Source organism: Salmo salar, chromosome 01 (assembly GCF_965601325.2).
Source record: "Salmo salar chromosome 01, fSalSal1, whole genome shotgun sequence".
NCBI lineage: Eukaryota > Metazoa > Chordata > Actinopteri > Salmoniformes > Salmonidae > Salmo > Salmo salar.
Window position 1 is genome coordinate 148,451,446 of NC_138291.1, and position 21,321 is coordinate 148,472,766.

General features: G+C 41.5%; 2 protein-coding genes across 8 annotated transcripts in view; one reads left to right on the forward strand and one right to left on the reverse strand.

Annotated features, from left to right (window-relative positions):
* Window positions 1-744: 744 nt before the first annotated feature.
* Window positions 745-12,610, reverse strand: LOC106565369 (bromodomain-containing protein 3). Of its 7 annotated transcripts, none has more exons than XM_014132404.3 (13): window positions 12,494-12,610; window positions 10,426-10,788; window positions 10,171-10,308; window positions 9,844-9,973; window positions 9,519-9,682; window positions 9,036-9,404; window positions 8,794-8,922; window positions 8,469-8,657; window positions 7,932-8,000; window positions 6,303-6,526; window positions 5,914-6,188; window positions 4,802-4,948; window positions 745-2,996 (listed from the first exon to the last, which is right to left on the reverse strand). In XM_014132404.3, the coding sequence occupies exons 2-13, from the start codon at window positions 10,624-10,626 to the stop codon at window positions 2,881-2,883; spliced, it is 2,151 nt and encodes a 716-aa protein (XP_013987879.1). In that variant the 5' UTR covers window positions 10,627-10,788; window positions 12,494-12,610; the 3' UTR covers window positions 745-2,880. The 7 variants fall into 7 exon arrangements, with proteins under 7 accessions (XP_013987879.1, XP_013987889.1, XP_013987868.1 ...); XM_014132414.3 differs by having other exon boundaries at window positions 8,484-8,657; window positions 9,036-9,407; XM_014132393.3 differs by having other exon boundaries at window positions 9,036-9,407.
* Window positions 12,611-13,297: 687 nt separating this feature from the next.
* Window positions 13,298-21,321, forward strand: part of LOC106565418 (WD repeat-containing protein 5) — a 33,888-nt gene continuing 25,864 nt past the window's right edge. The window contains exons 1-2 of the mRNA XM_014132533.3: window positions 13,298-13,524; window positions 21,035-21,167. Coding sequence (XP_013988008.1) covers window positions 21,096-21,167 — 72 coding nt within the window. The 5' untranslated portion in view covers window positions 13,298-13,524; window positions 21,035-21,095. The remainder of the gene's footprint in view (window positions 13,525-21,034; window positions 21,168-21,321) is intronic.

Here is a 21,321-nt window from a genome sequence, read left to right on the forward strand (position 1 = left end):
ATGCAAGCATGGAAAGTGATTGCTGATATCAACCAACAAGTCTCCTGCAAGATAACTTACATACTTAAATGGATAATTCATAACTCACCTTAAAAGACATGAGTTTATCATTTATCCAAGAGATAATGTCCCCCCTATAATCATTGGGTTGACATTCACCTAACAGCACGTTTGAGGTGTGTAACTCACTGTCATCTGAATCCAGCAAACACACAGCTCAAACCAAATCTGTCACCCGATTTTAAAAATCAATTATATATGGCCACCATCTAGTGGCCTATCATTGAACTGCAGATAGCCCTTCACAGCTTTGGGTTTTGTGGCTACTGGCTAGCATATGCTGATCAAATTAAATGGCACATCCAGTCCATAAGCACTAAAAGCATCCCACATTATGGTTTTAGAGTATATTATAAAAATGTGTACACTGGTCTTACTTACTTAGGCCCAATCGCTTCTTTGGAAGCATAGGCCATCGACCACTCCTCTCCTTAGTATCTGCATGAAGGTCCCGCCTCCAGGTGTTTCTTGGGCACCCTCTTTTTCTTCTCCCTTGGGTTCCAGGATAGAGCTTGACTGGTGATGGAACGCGGCTTTCAGGGTTGTGGACGATCCATCCACATCTTTTCCTCTGGATCTCCTCATCCACCAGAAGTACACAGGTGTACCTCAGTGATAGTGAAAACAAGTGCAAAGAGAAAAGTCAAACTGATCAACATGCAGAAAATGAGGAGACAAATTCAGTAGGGTCTTTTGAATTTATTTTAAAAAAAATATTTCACCTGATTCCAGGTTAGCAGTTACATTAAATGTTAGCTTCTTCCAGTCCCCACCCCCCAAATACCACCCTCAGTCCCATATTGCAATCAACAAGCCTAAAACTACTTACACTGAATCCTTGATTTGATGACTGACACTTACAGGAAGATACTATAACAGCTCAAAAAGGGTATAAGAAAGTTACAATAAACTTGCATGCACATCGAGGATAAAAAGTAAACATTTGCTTTTGAAAATATAAAAAGGAACTATTATATTTGACCAGGGCCTAGAAATAAACTAAAAGTTATATATATATGTGTGTGTGTGTATTATTATATATATATATTTGTTATTTTGTGTTTTGCCTCTAAAAGACATTCTTAGAAAAACCTGATAGGGCCTGTACTGGAGAACATTGGTATAGGCAGAGAAATGCATACAAGATCATTTGGGGAATTTTGCAGTTAAGTGCAACCTGGTATGTGGGACAAGCCACAAAATTACACAAATATTTATTTCCACCATAGCCTAAAATAATGCATATGACCAAATGTATAATGTATCAACTTATTAACAGTAAAGAAAATCCCAAGTGGTTTCAATGTTGAAGTTAATTTCAACAAATTCCAGAAAAAAACTGACCACAAATTGTACTTCATGAAATAATCATATGCATTCTTACAGGAGTGGAATAAATTGTCATGATATTCTCTTATGAATAATTAACCGTTCGTTCACTAAGAAAAAAAATAAAAGACGAGTTGAATGAAAACTAAACTGAAGTCATAAGAGGCTGTGGCATCTAGTCACAATAAAACAAGGGACCTAGAGGTAACAAATTACATTCAGAAATCAATACGCTACACTTCAGAGGAAGACTCACATTGTTTACAATATTGTCCTGCTTTCATTGTCCAAACTTGACATCAACAAAGGAAAGGATCAGGGGATACGGCACTGCTCTGTTTGGAATAAAGCACCAACAGATGGCGGGTGTGCTCTGCAATACTCATGTTCCTACGCCATTGTACTAAAAATGTACACAGGAGGTCAGCTATGTACAGTTTTGGCCATCCCATCTTACATATAAAGCAGTGATGTACACAATATCACTGACATGGTGGAGCACAATCATTCATGGCACCATACATACATTCATCAGTGAGGATGGTAGATCAAGCAAGAGGCATGCCAGGAAATACATGTACAGGAGGCCATCACGCCTAGTGGTTGTCATGTTATGAGTAATGAAACAAACTGTTGAATTAATTATTTTACGGTAATTTCTTCTGCCCAAAAGCCTAAATTCTTTAAATTAAAATCTTCTTCAATAACCTCTCAGACCAGTTACCATCGAGCAGACATTTTTGCTAAAACTTTACATACTGCCAGGGGGAAAAAAAAGAAGAGACCATGTCAGTTATCATACAAAGAATTAAAGCAATCAAATTCCACTATTAAATGAAAATCTTCAGATCATTCAATTTGACTGTATATGCTGCTGAGGACACCCAACATGTTTGTTCAGAATAATCTGAAATGTACCCCTCAGAGGCAAACAAGGTTCAGTATTTGTCGAAAGTCAAATGATTGGAGAAACAACCCAAAACAGACATGAGCCTATTTCAAGAGGGCCCTCCTCATCACGAGGGTGAAAAATACTTGTGAAGCTGGATGAGAAGTATTGATTATTTTTCAGTGAAAGTAATTGAATAGATTGTTTATGTAGCAGGGCTGGTGGACATGGGGTTCTGCGCTGTCTTGATATCTATGCAACAACTCCTTCACATTGAGATGCATGTTGATGATTGTATTAGGAGAAAAAAAGACATCTGGCATTCATCCAAGAGTGTATTACAAAACGCGTGTTTTATGTTTGGTCGATTTTGAACACATCCCTTTAAAAGTAAGTGGAAACAAAAAGAACCATGTCAAGTCATCTATAATTCCCCATGTTTTTTTTTCTTTTTCTGACATGGCATTACATTTTGTTGTCTTTTTCCACATTAAATGTTTTAGAAGGGGGAAACCACTATGACTGCATACAATGTTTATTTTTTTTATACACAGGATAAAAATAAAAAGGAATAGTTCCCAGCGAGTGTTGGGCGGCGCTTTTCAGTCAGAGTCGCTGCTGTCAGAACTGGACCCACTGGAGCTGCTGCTGCCCGAGTCTGAAGAACTACTGCTGCCGCTGAGATGGGAAGCACCGGTACCGGACCCAGCGCCCTTCTCTGGAAAGAGAGAGTAAGAGGATCATGCATGAGACGTGGCTAAACGTATTACATATCTATGTAAATGAGGTGCAAATGCCAAAGATAAATACTTTCTCAGATGGGTATCATAGCGCATACAAATGTTTTACTCATGTTTAAAATGGACTTGCATTTTTTAAATGATTGATAAAGCGAACACACAAATATTATCACTGTTGAATTATCACTGTGAATCATTGTAAGGTTTGTTTGTGTGTCAATTAATTATGTAAAGGATGGGGTGCCAACTGGCAGTTTGACAAAAGAAAATCCATTCATACACACACGGTCACACAAGTGTTGAAGAGACAGAAGATGAATTGACAGGACCCCCCCCCCCACACAATTACATTGTTACAGTAACCATACAACTGTCCAACTCAATAAATATTAGGGATGGGCATTTTAAATCATTTCCCTTTTCAAATAATATCATTACATTTTTTATGAAATCCAGATAGTCGAAATAGATGTAAAAAAAAAAGTAAAACAATGTTTCAACTTCGGAACTGGCTTGTTGCGCAGCCTGCGCGACTTGGGAGAGGTGGGGATAAGCATGGGATGGTGTGTTTGACATGGGAGGGAGAGTAGCCATACAGACTCACGCTAGTTAGACAAAGTTGTAAATGCCATAAGTTATCTATCATCCCATCTGGTAGTGCCCGTCTTGACTGCATCAAATCAATGTAAAGATGCTAGCTGAGACAACCAGCTACCTAGACTAATTGATGCCATTTGCTGCACTTTCCATCGTTGTCTACCACAACCCCATTAAGATTAAACAGCCCACCTGATCATTGTAGCCTACTCCTTCTCATTTAGCCAACCTAATTCCATAATTTAAATTCCATTTTGCTTTGATTAGTCAGATATCTCACATGTTGCTTGCTACACATGGATCCTCTAACTGTATTACACTTTGATTGGACGACAATAAACGTGTGAAACCAGTGTAGGCTACGGTATATCTTTTTATGGGGTGCACATCAAAATCTACATTCAAAATGTTGTTTTATTGAATTAAGAATTTCATATAGATAATTTTTTTTAAATGTGTATTTTATGTATACTTTCACAAGTATTCAGGTTATTTTGAAGTACAGACGGTATGATTTTCAATACCGTCCAAACGTATTTATTGTTATTAACAAAAATTCAAAATTCAATGAAGTTATAAGTTAACCATCTAAGATGTGCCAATTACATTTTCTCCAGCCTAGGGCTCCATCTATGCATTTGGTTAACTAACTTGCTAGCTATAACATTAGGTGGCTAGCTTGCAATATCAAGCTTCTTGTTAACAGCAGAGACAATCCCCTTCTGGATCAAGTGTGAGTAAGTAGCCTTTTGAGATAGTTGTATAACTTTGAGCTGGGCTGTTAGTCCTTAAATTTAGTTTATGTTTTCTTGTGTTTGTTAGTACTTAGCTAGCGTCTGCTACTGGATAGTTTATTTCTTTTAAAGAAATAGCTGCAATGTGTGCACTGCCAGTAATACAGGTTAACCCGGTATGGTACAGAAAAGGTATGGACATCTAGATACTGCCCAACCCTAACTCGAATACTAACATCTGTTCATATTTTCGAATAACTGTGCCCATCCCTAATAAATATATGATATAGTATATATAGATTTATAACCATAAAAGATCGGATGACTAACTTCCTGGACCACAGGATACCAACAATGAATGGGTGAACTAGGTTAAAATGGGAAGCAAGACAGGGTCCACGTGCCACCGTCCTTACTCTACGCAACTCCTGCTGTCCCTTACGCTATGGTACCTTTTTTGGATGTTTTCTTTTTGTCGGTTTTGTTCTTGTTGTTACTGTTCAGCTGGCCGCTGACATCCTGTAGCCTCTTTTCTAACTCTTTCTTCTTTTCCTGAGCCAGCTCCTCCTTGGATCTCGCTCCCTTGCCCCCAGCGGCCGCTGCAGGAGACACACAGCGGCACGCTGTGAGCACCATGGCCTTCCTGCCCGGACCCCCGCCGATGTGGTGACAGCTAGCTAGCTACTTCACAGCTATGGCCTAGCGCCTAATGTCTAAAGCCTACAACCTGGAGGACTACAGAGGACAGGCAGCAGGTTCAAAGCACAGGTGAGACTTTACACTCTTGGACTTGAACAAACTTCCATCTCACTTGCTAAATTTGCTGTTAAGCGAGGACTGTACAGGACTTATCTGTCACATGTTATGACACACTGCCTGACTCCACTGCGCTGGGTCCGAGTAGGAGCCGATATTAGCAACACAACAGCAAACCCTGTTCAGGCCCATAACATTTTATACAGGAGGTCCATGTATACAGCATAGATCATCTACATCCAGAATGGCAAGAATTTGGCAAACAGTACCTTGTGTTCAGTTAGGCTACATGTACACAAGGCAATCATTTTTTGTTATTTCATTGACCTAAGCAGCCACTGACCAAAAACCAAAAGGTCTGAAGAAAATTCATTTTTAGGAGTTCAAAAAGCTGGGGACCACCTGTATATCAAAAAATAGCAGTCAACCGGAAGACATGCAATGAGGTAGAGGGAAGGAACATAATCTAGCTTAGAAAAAAATACCAAAAAGGGAAAGAAAATCTATCTAGTACTTAAAGAGAAGCGAGTAAAAGCTGCTACACACTTCACGCAAACTACGCAAATGTAGCGATGGAGCATAATTTTCTATGTAGTTCTACGTATTTTTGTGCGGCTCAAACTTTGGAACGGACCGTATACGACGCTCCGTCGCTCTGTTTGCGTAGGGTCCTTAACAGTAAAGCAAGAGAAGGTAGGAGAAAATACTTAGTAGAGGGAGTAGTAGTAGTAACAGGCTGAAGGACAGTGAAGGTATCAGTGAGGTTCAAGCAGGTTCAATGCATGAGGTCTTCCATCTCAGGACTTACGTTGGGGTTTCCGCTGTTTCTTCTGTAAACAGGACTTGACGTATCGCTCGAGTTCGCGTAGGGTGGAGGGCTTGAGCGTCTCAAAGTCAATCTCGATCTCGTCTGGATTGGAGTCTCGCAGCGAGGGCTCTCGGGACTGGATGATGTGCACTACCCGACCAAGCTTCTCCCCTGGGAGCCTGTTGATGTCAAGGCTGAGCTGGCGCTTCTCGTCGTACGCCATGGGCAGAGATTCCTCGTCAGATTCGTAGCCCCGGCCCCCCTTCTTTGGTTGCCTGGAAGATCAAGAAGCCAGAGTAGAAAATGACAAATAGTCAAGGCTTTCATGGTGTTTTTTATTATGAGAGGCTGAGCAGAGCCCTAATACGTCAGAGAAAGGGAGGCCTTACCTGGAGCCAGTCACTGTGCTGTTGGCTTTCCTGGAGGGCTTCTTCTGCTGGCCCTGCTTGGCAGGCTGCCCAGGCTTGGCCTTCTTCTCATCCGTCTTGGTTTTGCTATGCTTGTTGTCCTTGTCTTTCTTCTTCTTGTCTTTTTCTTTCTTTTCTTTCTTCTTCTTCGGTTTGCTCACAGGGCCCTGAGAGAGCGCGGCAAGCTGTTCGTGGACGGCCTTTAGCTGGGGAGAGGTGGGGTGGAGGAGTTAGTGGTCTGCCGTAAGGGTATGCTAGCACTTCAAGCCCTGAGGGACTAGAAAAGGGGTAGGTATGAGTTTCCCAGAAAGAAATGCTCCACTTTTTACCACTTGAGTAAATCACACAAAATTGCTTAAGTTCCTATTTCGAAAGGAAACTAGGTTATATAAAATGTGGCATTACTTTAGGGAAAGCCATGTACACTAAACAAATCACTACATAGTAAGTTAACCTCCAGTGTTTCCCTCCAGTGATTTTTTCAGCAGCGGTGGCAAGGGTAATGACTGTGAGAATGTCACTTCTGGTGACTTAAAAAATACATTCTACACCAAAATGCATGAAAATTAAATGTTAACACCATCTGAAATAAAACTGATGCGCATTACTGCACTGTAGGGAAATGAGGAGCAAGCGGTGGCTGTGCGCTCGTGGCTCCCATTCGCGCCACAGCTCGCTCTGTTACAAATATACATTGTAACTTGTCACTCATCTCAAAGGGATAATGTGAGATTTTGGCAATTAAACTACCTTCAACTTCCTTCAAACTGCAAGCAGAACCATAAAAATGGTATAAATGAGGTCATCTGAATCTGGGTAAGTAGAAAATTGACAAAATCTCACACTATACCTTTAAAAGCGCATACACACACATTTTTTATTATGTATTTTTTGGAAGTGGCGGCCAAGTTTAGCAGCGCCGGCTCGCTGCTGCTAAATAGATATGGGGAAACACTGCATTGTGACACATACAATGACTTTAAACATGGGAAACACTTCACATCAACTTTGACATATTGATTGCTTATCTACTTCTCAACTTACAGAAAAATAGTACTCTATGCTATAACTTTTTAACAATGGATTTTTATTATCTAGTATTTATTTTTGTACTACCAATTCTAAATGGAACTAGGTAAGCAATCTGAGCAGTTTTTATCCCTTTGGTGCATAACATGAGCAAAAATGAAGAGAGCAGTTTTAAGATGGAGCAAAAACCCATCCAAAACACCAGTAAATCAGAAAGGAACCCTCTAACAAGAGAGAGGGAAACAAGTTGCATACTCCTTTTATTGCCTCAATTTAAGTTGGAAACAACCTTCAGGCAATCGAGAGAGAGTGAGAGAAATAAGAATATGTCTACTTGGTCAGCCAGCAAACATACCAGAGAGAAAACACACACATTCAACATTTACACAACCATATAAACTCACACACATCTGCCATTTAGTGTCGCATCACCTGTAACTCGCCACTCCCTCCCCACTATTAACCCTCGACCGCTTGCTCAACTAATGCAAAAAAAATAAAAGTGAAATAGCGGCATTGATAATAAACTGAGATCAATAAGAGGTTAGTGGGGAGGGGACCGGGAAGTGAAAAGCAAATCACCTGAAAATGCTTGGTGCACCCGTTTTTTCCCCCCTGCCCGCTACCATTGGGGCGCTCCACAGAGATACACTGGTAAGAGAGCCAAAGGGAAATGAGGGGACAAAGATAGAAAACTCAAAAAAAAGGAGATCAGAACCATTTTAAAACACCATGTTATGACAAGAGCTATTGTGTGGTACCATTATGCAAAAACGACATTGTGATGTTTTCAAAAAGAAGGCTTTTGTTTAGGTAGTGCATGCAAGCCATCTGTACCAGTAGGTGCATGGAAATGCACAATTTAAAGCGGTAGAGGGTTACATTTAAGTGCTATCAATAGGGAGATGACGAATCAGTGGAGAAAGCAGTGGTATGCATGGCTGAGGGGAGAGTGGGAGGGGTTAGACTGGATGTAAGGTGGCAGCCCCTCCATCTCTGTCTCAGCATTTTGGAATGGATAAGATGGCTGTGATGTGAGAAGAGAAGGTGGGAGGAAGGCCCTCCCTGAGCCCTTCAGGTTAGAGGAGTAGTCGGACGGACCTCGGATCTGAAACCCACCTGTTCCGCACCCACCTGTTCCTGCAGCTCGGCGAGCCGGGTGGCCCGCTCCTCCTCTGAGTCAGAGCTGTCCGAGCTGGAGGAGTCAACACTGCTTGAGTTGTCGCCTTTACTGACCAACCCGCCTGCACCGGGGCTCAGCTCCACCGGCTCATCAGGCATCTTAGCAAAACGCATCTCAAACACATCCTGACAAAGACACACAGGCAATTATGGCGAAAAGAAGAGTGACAGAAAGAGACACATTAGCGATAAACCAACCAATTCAATTTTACATACATTTTTCAAATGGGATCCAGAGAAATATTTAAAATCCCAAACATACCTGGAGTTTTCTGGCCATGGCAACAACCTCATGATCTGGAGGGTTATACTTGTAACAATTTGAGAACATTACTCGAACATCCGCTGCAAACATCTGTGCATCTGGATACTCCCGGACGTCTATCTTTTTCTGAAAATCAACAGCAAGTGTTATCCAAACAGCGCATGGTTGAGCAACCACACAAGCCAACACAAAGGTAATGATTAACTGTAAAAGTGAATTCTTTGTTCTGTGGTGCGTACTTTGACAGTGCTGAGGTCCATGGGGTGCTTGATGATCTCGTGGTAGTCATGTAGCTCCAGAGCTTCAGCATCTACAGGCTTGTAGAAGGGCCAGGCGTAAGCTGCATGTTTCTTCGACAGCATCTCCTTCAGGATACTGTCGCAGTACTTGAGCTGCTCACTCATTCTGCACCGCTTGCTGCTGTGCTGGCCCAACTCCCCTTCCACCAGGTCTTTCTTGGGAGCTTTGATGGGACGGCCTGTACTCTCCCGTCTGGACATCACCTTGCCCTGCTTGCCCTCTGAGACGGGGCTGGGCGACTCACTCCGGCTAGCTGTGATTGCAGATGTCGTGGGGGTGGTGGTGTCTGCTTTCCTCTTTACCCCTTTCTTCTAGATGCACAACAAACACAAACACAAAAAGGCACACCCTCACAGGTGAGGTTCCATTCAAAAGACTAAATAAACATTTGTATGCCTGATGAAAACTGTATGGTGACTTACTTTGACAAGAGGTTGTGATGGTGAGACGACCGGTAACATTGGAGCATTGGGCGAGCTCTGGACAGCTGGGACGTTGGGGGTGATGGCAGTCATTGGAGAAGAGCCAATCACAGGTGTCGTAGAGCCAGATAGGGACGATGGTGACTCGCCTCCATCCAGACCACCTGCAGCAGGTGCAATGATTAGAGTGGTTAACTCACAGTACATGGAGTATTTTATTGTCAATAGCACCCATTTTCTCTACATTTTTTATAAGATATCTATGGATCTATCCAATATTATAGGGGTCTATAGTTTCAGGAACAGATGAACAGTGGCTTATTACCTATGTTTTTGCTTTTCTTGGGTTTGGGTGCGGGAGGCAGAAGCTCCACCTCCTCCTGGGGCATCATGGCAACTTTCTGCAGGAAGATCTTCTCCAAGGCCTGTGCCATCAGGACAATGTCATCTGTAGGCTGTTGGGCAAAGTAAAAACAGGAAGTGAGAAACATGAGTGGGAAATACAAAGAGGAAACTTGAGATCAATTTAAAAATGTAGAGCTTTGGGACTAGCCCTGGGAGAATCTGGAAACATATTAGACTATAATATTAAATCCAGAATAAATTGACCCCTAGGAGACACCGTCTGTATTTACTCTCTACGAGCACTCACCTTGTTATATATGTAACAGTTGGTGAACATGGTGTTGAAGTCCTGCATGCATTCACTTGCACTCCAATAGTAGTTATGCTCCAGTCTCTTTTTGATGGTTCCCATGTCCATAGGTTGCTTTATGACCTTATGGTAATCCTGATAAACAGAAAATGCAAAACATTGTCAGCATTGTCATTTGCACAGTGATCTATCTACAGGCATTGGCTCTCTGACAATTATAACACCCATTCTCAATATCTACAGTCTACTCACCATAAGACCCAATTTGATGGCATCAACTGGCACGTAGAAAGGCCAGGCAAAGTTGTGCTTCCACAATGTCTTGACCATTACATTCTGCATGTATTGTAGTTGGTTGGTTTTACGACCTGGTTTGGTGGGATTGGTCACCTCCGGGGGTGGGGGGTTGACTCCCTGAAGAGGGGCCGGGGTTGCTGAGTTGACAGCAGACATGCTTGCGATGGGAAGGGGGTGGTATTCTAGGAGTCTCTGTTAACTCTCAGATGGACAGGGCAGGAGACGGACACCTTCTCAGTGGGTAGTGTAGTTCTGTTCTTTCTGCTCTTTAGTGGCCTGGGGGGAACTGCAGGTCATTGCAGGGCCAGATCTTTTGACCTATGAAAAACAGAGCAGTGTGATGGCCATGAGTCATCAGCATAAGTGTGGCAGCCAAAAATCCACAAAATAGGTATAATACCTCAAACCTGAAATAACATGAAAGGAAGCAATTCTGATAAGAAAGTAGGGCCTTTTCATCAAAATAAAAAAATATGTCCAATATTGTAATAGGCAAATGTGTCCCTGGAGAGATGTGTTGTCATCTCCAGGTTTGAAGCACATTGTCTAGACCCCAATCTGCAGCCTGCACCTCATGTAGCTTGGTCTTGGTGTTGCATTTTCCTTTGACAATATAATTGTATTTGGCACGTGGGGACAGGTACAGCTTACAGTGATCATGCAAATGTACAGGAGGCAAAGGTACAATATTATAACACTAAATAATAAATAAAAACTGTCTAAATAACCTGCTAGCAATTCAATAAACCACAGCAACCACAATCCATTTCACCCCATACATAACCAAGCAACCTGCAAAACTGACTGACTACAGCACAGCTGATCTAGCAACAAGTACCACCCTGAGTAGAGTAATTGCTGTGATAACGTTAATGCAAATGTACTAAGGACACTTCAAGAATGACAACTCCACAGACATTGTTCTGTATCTCTTTCAATGACTAGTAGTAGCTACTAGCGTTACACAAAACATAGCTATATTTGACCGTGAAAAAAATGTAACTGGCCAGCTAGCACGTAGAAGCCAATGATGTGTACATATAAATCAGTGGTAGTAACGTTAGGTAGCTAGTTGCTGACGTAAGGGCGGCGCTGCCTCCCGCGTAAACAATCACATAAACTAGTTTATTAACGTTAGCTAGCTAAATGGCTAGTTACATATAAAAGCCATCACAAGCTGTATAGCTTTTATTCGTTTCGTTGAAAGCGCTGCAATACTGTATGTAACGGCACGGCATCGTATGGCAAAATTTTGGAATGTGTTATCTAGCTATCTGCTCAACAAAACGCGTGTAACTTAGCTAACTAGCAAGCTATACTAGCCAGCATCACGCGCGGGGGAAGTGCAAAGCGAGCTTGGAACACTTTTGGAACAATTCGCGCGGACTCCTTTGCACTCCGTGGTTCGAGTGTTCAGACTAGTGCCGTAAAGCTAGCTAGCGTAGCTATTATTCACTACAGTATACATATGTGACTACCTAGTTAAATATGAATACACCAAAACCAAATATGTGGTATTATGGGCTCCATTGCAACATTCTCCAAAAAGATGGCGGGCATATGTTATCCTTTAGGTATCACTAGGTAGCTAACGTTAACAGCCGATTTAACTTCACACCCAACCACAACCTAGCTAACTACGAACAGTTTCATTAAATATATTTTATAACTAAATAACCCTCCTTGTTTTATCTGTGGTTTCTGCAAGAGCTTGTAGCTATCACAATTGCGTAGCTAGCTAATTTGCCCACACTAATATCTTGTTAAACGTTTCGCGCCCATATTGCCAAAATATTTAACCCAATAGACAAGTAATTTGTTATGCTTTGTTGTATTGTTGCAATGCGCTGTCAGACGTAGCTTTGCTGAAAATCATCGGACGTTAGCTAGCTTGCTTAGTTTACGCTAACAAGCGTTTCAGCACCCCCTTTCTCATTACACTGAAGTATGAATGTTACATGTTTCGCTAAAGAAACGCTATTATCATAATAATTATGGTGAAATAAATATTTTAATGCATTACTTTCTTGAGGCCTCCGATGGGTTTGCGTGTAGCTGGCAGCCCGTGTTGCTCTTGCTTTATTTGAGCAAGGCCGAGCAGCATGAAGATGAGGTTGCGCATGCGCACTGGTGCGCGGTTTGTGATCAATTTACTGGCGCTGAAGACTACTCTCCCCTACATGCGTGTTGTTCAGTGTATATACTGCATACTACTATCACATATTTTCGAGTATACTGAAAACCGAAGTATGCAGAGGCCACGCTAAATAAATGCATGGGCTGCAATAATGTGCAATACAAATAAACAGCTAGAATGGCTTTATCTTAAGTTAGCAATGTATGCCATGGATGGATGACTTTACCATGTATTATGGATATTTCACAAATCTTTTTAACTTTATATTCACCTGTAAACATGAAAAGGAAACAGAGAGGAGTGCTGACACCTTCCCCCCGCGGTTTCTCCTGGTTCTGTCTGCTGTGTTTTACAGAGAACCAAAACCTCTCAGGGCAGGGCTTCTCCGGCTCTGCACTCCTACCTGGCAGGTTGGTCTAGGACACCCCAGCCTTATAATCACTCGATCGGTCTGTCTTGAGCACACTCATTCCTGTCCCTGATTCTGCTCAGCCCGTGCCCTCTCTTTCGAGCTACCCTCCACTGCACATAGTGATAATAACTATGTGTTTAAGTTTGTATAACTATTCATACACGTCTGTATTGTTGATGTGTCTTGACATGTGTAATTAGGTTTATCAGTCCAAAACCTAAAGTTTACAAACGTGACTCCAATCAGAACCAGTCAAATCGTCCCTCCTCGCTTGCCGTATGCACTGTCTAAGCACACATGCGCAATGTGCGTCTTCTACACTGCCACATTCCCCGCCTGAGACCTAAACTGAAACGAACTGGCCCTAGATTTTTTATTCGTGCTCAATTAGGGCGAAAATACATTCATCGTATTTATAGGCTAAACACATTCGTGTAATTGATAAGATTTCTTCCCAAAGGAAGAAAGTCGGCCGAGCAAATACATTTTAACATTGGGCCTTACCGTGAGTATCCCTGATTTTATTGTTTGAATGGAGTAACGTCAGCTAGTTAGCCTGGTAACTAGTAGAGCTTGCAATTTGCATGTGCAGTGAGAAGCTAGCCAAACAAGAGAGTAAGGCCATGTGTGTAACATAGTTAACTTTATTTTGAAGGATAGGATTCATACAATAACTACCTGGATTAAAACCATAACTAGCTATTATCACCAACATGATGCACACTACGTTAGTATTCGCGAACAACAGTGTTAGCTATCGTAGCTAGAAAAGAAACAGGCCCATCTGCGGTACTTCCACAACTGCGGTTAATGAGGTTCATATCTATCAATGGCTGTTAGCTAGCTGGCCAGCCAGGTAACATAGTATCTCCTCTCTTTCTCCAGACAAACGAACGTCATTATTACTTAACTACTCGGCTCTACCTAGCTAACGTTACTTAGCTGTGCCATCCATGACTGGGTAGGAAGCCAGTGTGGGGGTAATTTACCAGTCGCTACGTTACTAACAAAATTATACCTAGGGTTCAAAATCGTATCCAACATTGTTATATTCATCTACAAACTAAAGGGTAGTGTCTTGCGTTGTACCTATACAATTTCTTATCCTTACGTTTCCCCTGACAGTATAGTCATCGATAAACTGACGAAACTCAACTCCATCATCGTCACTAGTTACCACAGTCAGAATGCCCGCCTACTCGACCAATCAGCTGGAGTGTGACGATGCGTATTCCGGTTTACGGTTCGTGGGAAACGACCAATCAGATGAGGGAGTGTATGCAGACGAGGGACATGGGGTGTTTCTCAATATGCATGCTACCGTGCTCCACATGCTCAAATATTTTGTATAACTTAACCAAAAGATTCCACAGCCTGTCGTTTCCAATGGGAACAAATTAGTCATAGTGGGTAGACCAAGCACGAGCTAGCGAGATCCTGTTGGCGTGTCCTAGCATAATTTGCATATTTGCGTTAGGGAACGCCTACTATGTGAAGTGCGCGTGTGCAATAACCCCATTTTGCCTTTTTGCACTTTCTAAACAACGCCATAAAAAATAAATAAACAGTCTACAAAACGTAGTTCAACCTGTTCATAACAGATTCTAGTTTTGGAAACAGAAAAGTGTATTGAGATTAAATATTTAATTCATGAGAAGATTGGCATAATGTCGCCCAAACCCATCTCTTTCCATCTTCCATACCATTTTCCATCTACCATATTTGCTAGTGAGTGGAAAAGCCATAAAAAAGAATACAAAACGTAGTTCAATGCTTCACATTTATACCATCCAGTGAAATAGCTGTCTTATTATTCTATCTTTGTTCTCATGCTCCGAGTGCATTCTCCGACCATGTTTCTTGAGTATGTTCTTGTGAGGATGAGTGTGAAGAATGCATAAAACAATACATTTGAGAAACACTCGCACTCCCCCTGCTGTATTACCTCACGCGTCAATCTTCTTCCAGCCAGGACAATGGCAAGAATAGACTATACATTCTCTCAACCAGCTTCATCTGGAATGCTTTTCCAACAGTCTTGAAGGAGTTCCCACATATGCTGAGCACTTATTGGCTGCTTTTCCTTCACTCTGTGGTCCAACTCATCCCAAACCATCTCAATTGGGTTGATGCAGAGATCATCCGTTCACCTACTCTGCATCTCACAAAGACTTGGCGGTTGGAACCAAAAATCTCAAATCGGATCAAATGATAGATTTCCACCGGTCTAAAGTCCATAGCTTGTGTTTCTTGGCCCAAGCAAGTCTCTTCTTATTATTGATGTCCTTTAGTAGTGGTTTCTTTGCATAAATTTGACCATGAAGGGCTGATTCATGCAGTCTTCTCTGAACAGTTGATGTTGAGATGTCTGTTACTTGAACTCTGAAGCATTTATTTGGGTTGCAATTTCTGAGGCTTGTAACTAATGAACGTATCCTCTGCAGCACAGGTAACTCTGGGTTTTCCTTTCCTGTGGTGGTCCTCACGAGAGCCAATTGAATCATAGCGTTTGATGGTTTTTGTGACTGCACTTAAAGAAACTTTAAAAGTTCTTGACATTTTCCATATTGGCTAACCTTCATGTCTTAAAGTAATGATGGACTGTCATTTCTCTTTGCTTATTGGAGCTGTTCTTGCCATAATATGGACGTGGCCCTATTTGGTAAAATACCATCTTCTGTATACCACCCTATCTTGTCACAACACAACTGATTGGCTCAAATACATTAAGAAGGAAAGAAATTCCACAAATGAACTTTTAACAAGGCACACCTGTTAATTGAAATCCATTCCAGATGACTACCTCATGAAGCTGGTTGAGAGAATGCCAAGATTGTGCAAAGCTGTCATCAAGGCAAAGGGTGGCTACTTTGAAGAATCTCAAATATAAAATATATTTTGATTTGTTTACACTGTTTTGGTTACTACATGATTCCATATGTGTTATTTCATAGTTTTGATGTCTTCAATATTATCCTTTAAAAAATAGAGAGCCGCACACTCTAGGAGCTCAGATGCAAAAATATTTATTTGTTTATTTTTCGACAGACAAGCTGTCTTCATCAGGGTATAATGACAAACACTGTGGGATGACTAATTTATATAGTGTCAAAAGACACACGGGTGTCTGTAATCATGGCCGGGTGTGGCCTGATATATTGGTTAATTCTCATATATTAAAATAGCATACATTAATGGATAGCGTACGATCATAGATACAATTTGGCTACGTAAGCCTACAAACATTTACAACAGCAAAATCAAAATAATCACAAGAATGGCTTCAGATCTAAGTCTACGTTGAGATCGAAGGAAGCAAGGGTCTTTAAATTAAAGATCCAAGCAGCCTCTCGTTTTAACAATAAATTGTCGAGGTCACCCCCTCTCCTAGGGAGGGTGACATGTTCGATGCCAATATAACGTAGAGACGAAATCGAGTGGTTTTCTTCCAAAAAGTGTGCCGCAACTGGGTAAGTCGAGTTTTTGCACCAAATGGTACTATGATGCTCCGAGATACGTACTTTTAATTCGCGCTTTGTTTTACCCACATAATTTTTACCACAAGGACAAGTTATAAGATAAATAACTGCCTTAGTGGAGCATGTGATAACACCTTTGATTGGGATCTGTTTTCCTGTTTGGGGGTTTGCATTGAGCACAGCCATTACACTTGTAGTTTCCATCCAGTAGAGGCGCAAATACACGTTGTTCAGGGATATCTTGGGGTGGTTAATCAGAGTTTACCAGTTGATGTGAAAATAAAGAAAAACCCTGGAATGAGTAGGTGTGTCCTAACTTTTGACTGGTACTGTATTTGTTAACATATCAAGATAAAATATTTTAGTCAGGCAACATATGAGATGTGAATAGGCAACATTTCATTCTGAAGTCGGAAGTGTATTTTCTCATGATCTGCGCAAATAATGGCTGCCATTGATTTCAATAGATTATGCGTCATTTTTACATGGTTGCGTCATTTCTTTTTATACTTTCTGTTGGAGCTTGTATCAATGTACATATTTTGAAACATGCTAACAGAGTACGCATTGGAGAAGTGCCCTCCGTGTTCCAATTTGTGTGCTCGGAGCATGGTAGTATGCATTTTGAGAAACTTGAATGGATTTCTTTTATCTAGTGATCATCAATAATTTGGTTATTTGTTAGCTATAATAAAATAATACTTCTGTTAACAGAAAATAGGTTTTCTCCAATGTCTGCGTTTGTTTTTAAAACGGCATGAAGACAAACAAATTGATACATGATTTTGGAGATTATTTTAGTAATCCAGAAGTAAAACGTACAGTTTAACATTTATTTATTAAATTGGCAGATTTTAAGAAACTTCAACCCTGTTACCTTATTTGGCACATAGGAACTTAATATAGGCATTTATTTAACTTAAAGTAGACAGACTTGCAGTACACCTTTTGGACTTACATGGCACTTTTTTCTAGACACGCAAAGCTTTTTACCTGCTGTTTATTTTATTGGCCCATCCACCTCTTCGGAGGACAAATGAAACTTTGTTTTACATTTCAGTTTTTTTTGTTACATGTACAGTTGAAGTCAGAAGTTTACGAACACTTAGGTTGGAGTCATTAAAACTCGTTTTTCAACCACTCCACAAATTTCTTAACAAACTATATAGTTTTGGCTAGTCGGTTAGGACATCTACTTTGTGCATGACACAAGTCATTTTTCCAACAATTGTTTACAGATTATTTCACTTATAATTCACTGTATCACAATTCCAGTGGGTCAGAAGTTTACATACACTAAGTTGACTGTGCCTTTAAACAGCTTGGAAAATTCCAGAAAATGATGTCATGGCATTTCAAGCTTCTGATGGGCTAATTGACATAATTTGAGTCAATTGGAGGTGTACCTGTGGATGTATTTCAAGGCCTACCTTCACGCTCAGTGCCTCTTTGCTTGACATGGGAAAATCAAAAGAAATCAGCCAACACCTCAGAAAATAAATTGTAGACCTCCACAAGTCTGGTTCATCCCTGGGAGCGATTTCAAAATGCCCGAAGGTACCACATTCATCTGTACAAACAATAGTATGCAAGTATGAACACCATGGGACCACGCAGCCGTCATACCGCTCAGGAAGGAGAAGCGTTCTCTCTCCTAGAGAAGAACGTACTTTGGTGCGAAAAGTGTAAATCAATCCCAGAACAACAGCAGAGGACCTTGTAAAGATGCTGGAGGAAACGGGTACAAAAGTATCTATATCCACAGTAAAACAAATCCTATATTGACATAACCTGAAAGGCCGCTCAGCAAGGAAGAAGCCACTGCTCCAAAACCGCCATAAAAATGCCAGACTACGGTTTGCAACTGCACATGGGGACAAAGATTGTACTTTTGGGAGAAATGCCCTCTGGTCTGATGGAACAAAAATAGAACTGTTTGGCCATGATGACCATCGTTATGTTTGGAGGAAAAAGGGGGAGGCTTGCAAGCCGAAGAACATCATCCCAACCGTGAAGCACTGGGGTGGCAGCATCATGTTGTGGGGGTGCTTTGCTGCAGGAGGGACTGGTGCACTTCACAAAATAAATGGCATCACGAGGAAGGAAAATGATGTGGATATATTGAAGCAACATCTCAAGACATCAGTCAGGAAGTTAGTTTAGTTGCAAATGGGTCTTCCAAATGGACAATGATCCCAAGCATACTTCCAAAGTTGTGGCAAAATGGCTTAAGGACAACAAAGTCAAGGTATTGGAGTGGCCATCACAAAGCCCTGACCTCTATCCGATTGAAAATGTGTGGGCACAACTGAAAAAGTGTGTGCGAGCAAAGAGGCCTACAAACCTGACTCAGTTACACCAGCTCTATCAGGAGGAATGGAACAAATCACCCAACTTATTCTGGGAAGCTTGTGGAAGGCTACCCAACAATTTAGATCCAAGTTAAAGAATTTAAAGGCAATGCTACCAAATACTAATTGAGTGAATGTAAACTTCTGACCCACTGGGAATGTGATGAATGAAATAAAAGCTGAAATAAATAATTCTCTCCACTATTATTCTGACTTTTCACATTCTTAAAATAAAGTGGTGATCCTAACTGACCTAAAACAGAGAATTTTTACTTGGATTAAATGTGAAATTGTGAAAAATTGAGTTTAAATGTATTTGGCTAAGGTGTATTTCAACTTCAACTGTACATTTATTCTTACACTTTACATACATTATACTTTTATGCACAGTAAGTATTACGTGGTTGGGATACAGTTTGATATACGCATTACATATGAAATGGTACTCATCATTACATACTCTTGCAATAAGTGCCATGGGATCTTTAGTGACCACAGAGTTAGAACACCGTTTTAAAGTGCCACGTTCTTCAGTTTTATTAAAGAACATTCCATTGTTAGGTAGTACTTCAACATGATTAAAATTAAATTAATGTTGTAAAAAGTGCTCCGTCTTTGAATGTACTGCCTTAATGTTCATTTCAGTAGCATATTTCTCTTTGGCTTTTGTCTCTTTCCCCTGGTGGCACTGTTCATACGTCTTCGTGCCCACAACTTGAAACGGAACACCATTGAATGGGAGACTTTTACTCTCCCATCTGAGTTTTTTTTCCCTGCCAAAGATCATGAATATGATATATTACTGTTGGAATGAAAGGCTTGTAGGGAAACTAACGATGTTGCTCTATCAAATAGAATAACTCCTCTGTGCTTGGAATGGAATCCCTTATGCTAGCTAGCTCATTGTAGACGAGTAGCAAAAGTTAGCTACTAGTTATCTAAAAAAGAAATGACAAAGTTTGTCTTTTCTCAATGTTATGAATTTTAGTGACGTTGCCAATTCTTGTTCCCGAATGTATTTATTTAATTGGTAAACAAGCTTAAACTTGATAGATGGCAATTCGAAAATTAAGCTTTATTTTTTTTACCATTTTTTTTCTCCCCAATTTTGTGGTATCCAATTGGTAGTAGTTACAGTCTTGTCTCATCGCTGCAACTCCCGTACGGACTCGGGAGAGGCGAAGGTCGAGAGCCATGCGTCCTCCGAAACACAACCCAACCTAGCCGCACGGCTTCTTGACACAGCGCACATCCAACCCGGAAGCCAGCCGCACCAATGTGTCGGCGGAAACACTGTACACCTGGCGACCTGGTCAGCGTGCACTGCGCCCGGCCCGCCACAGGAGTCGCTAGTGCGTGATGAGACAAGGATATCCCTGCCGGCCAAACCCTCCTTAACCCGGACGACGCTGGGCCAATTTTGCGTCTCCCCAAGGACCTCCCGGTCGCGGCCGGCTGCGACAGAGCCTGGGCTCGAACCCAGAATCTCTGGTGGCACAGCTAGCACTGCGATTCAGTGCCTTAGACCACTGTGCCACCCGGGAGGCCGAAAATTAGGCTTTTTCTAACGTAATATGCATCATCACACTCCCTCATTGTGATTGGTCGAGTAGGTGGGTCTTCTGACTTCGGTTGTGGTAACTAGTGATGACCCATGGTGAATTAAATTTTTGATTAACTCCACCAACGGAGTTTAGCAGAGACCAGGCTTTGTGGAATTTTTCTCCGATGACCTAGATTTTCCCAAGGTCAATACATAAAAAACAACTGTCCTCTGTAGTTGCATGCCTTTCTTTGCTGAAATCCATACTTTTTCATTAAACGTTTATCAAATACAACCACCAACTGTTTGCTCATTGCTGTTCCTCTAAGATGGCAACTCAGCACAAATGCGCATGTGTCAATTGAATCTCAACAAGGAAACAGTCTGGTTAATTGGTTAAGGTTTTATTAATAAGTATTGATTTCAGCAAACAAAGGCACACCTACAGAGGACAAACATGGGTATAAGGTAAGCGTTTCATAAGAGGTATTGACCTTGGGAGAATCGACGTAGTCAGAGCTGAGCTCCACAAAGCCTGGTTTTTGCTCAACCCAGTTGGAGCTCATCAGAAACTTCCTTCACCATGGAATTGAGTTCAGTCGGCTACGTCTTGGCATTCCTTTCTGCTCTCCTCTTTTGCAGGCTGGTTGTCCCACGTGCTTTCACGAACCAATCCCCTCCCCCCCGCTCCATCACTATCACCATGGCAACAGAGGAGAAGAAACCAGAAACTGAGGCCACTAAAACGTCATCTGCATCTGCCAGCCAGAGTAAGGTATGGGTTCATGCTTGCCCTCATTGTCGCCAGATAGCGGGACAGCTGTCTGCAGGTATGGCTCCTGGTAACTGCATGTCACGTTAGAATGACGCCATCTGACGGAAGACAATGGCTAGCCTTATTACCATTCACATTTTTTCCCCTATGGATT

Excerpts from the sequence above, each read along its gene's own strand:
- LOC106565369 (XM_014132393.3), bottom strand. The coding sequence starts at position 10,626 with ATGTCTGCTGTCAACTCAGCAACCCCGGCCCCTCTTCAGGGAGTCAAC. Across the intron at positions 10,309-10,425 it reads CCATCAAATTGGGTCTTATG|GATTACCATAAGGTCATAAA; the intron begins GTGAGTAGACTG and ends TCTGTTTATCAG. Across the intron at positions 8,658-8,793 it reads CCATGGCCAGAAAACTCCAG|GATGTGTTTGAGATGCGTTT; the intron begins GTATGTTTGGGA and ends TGTCTTTGTCAG.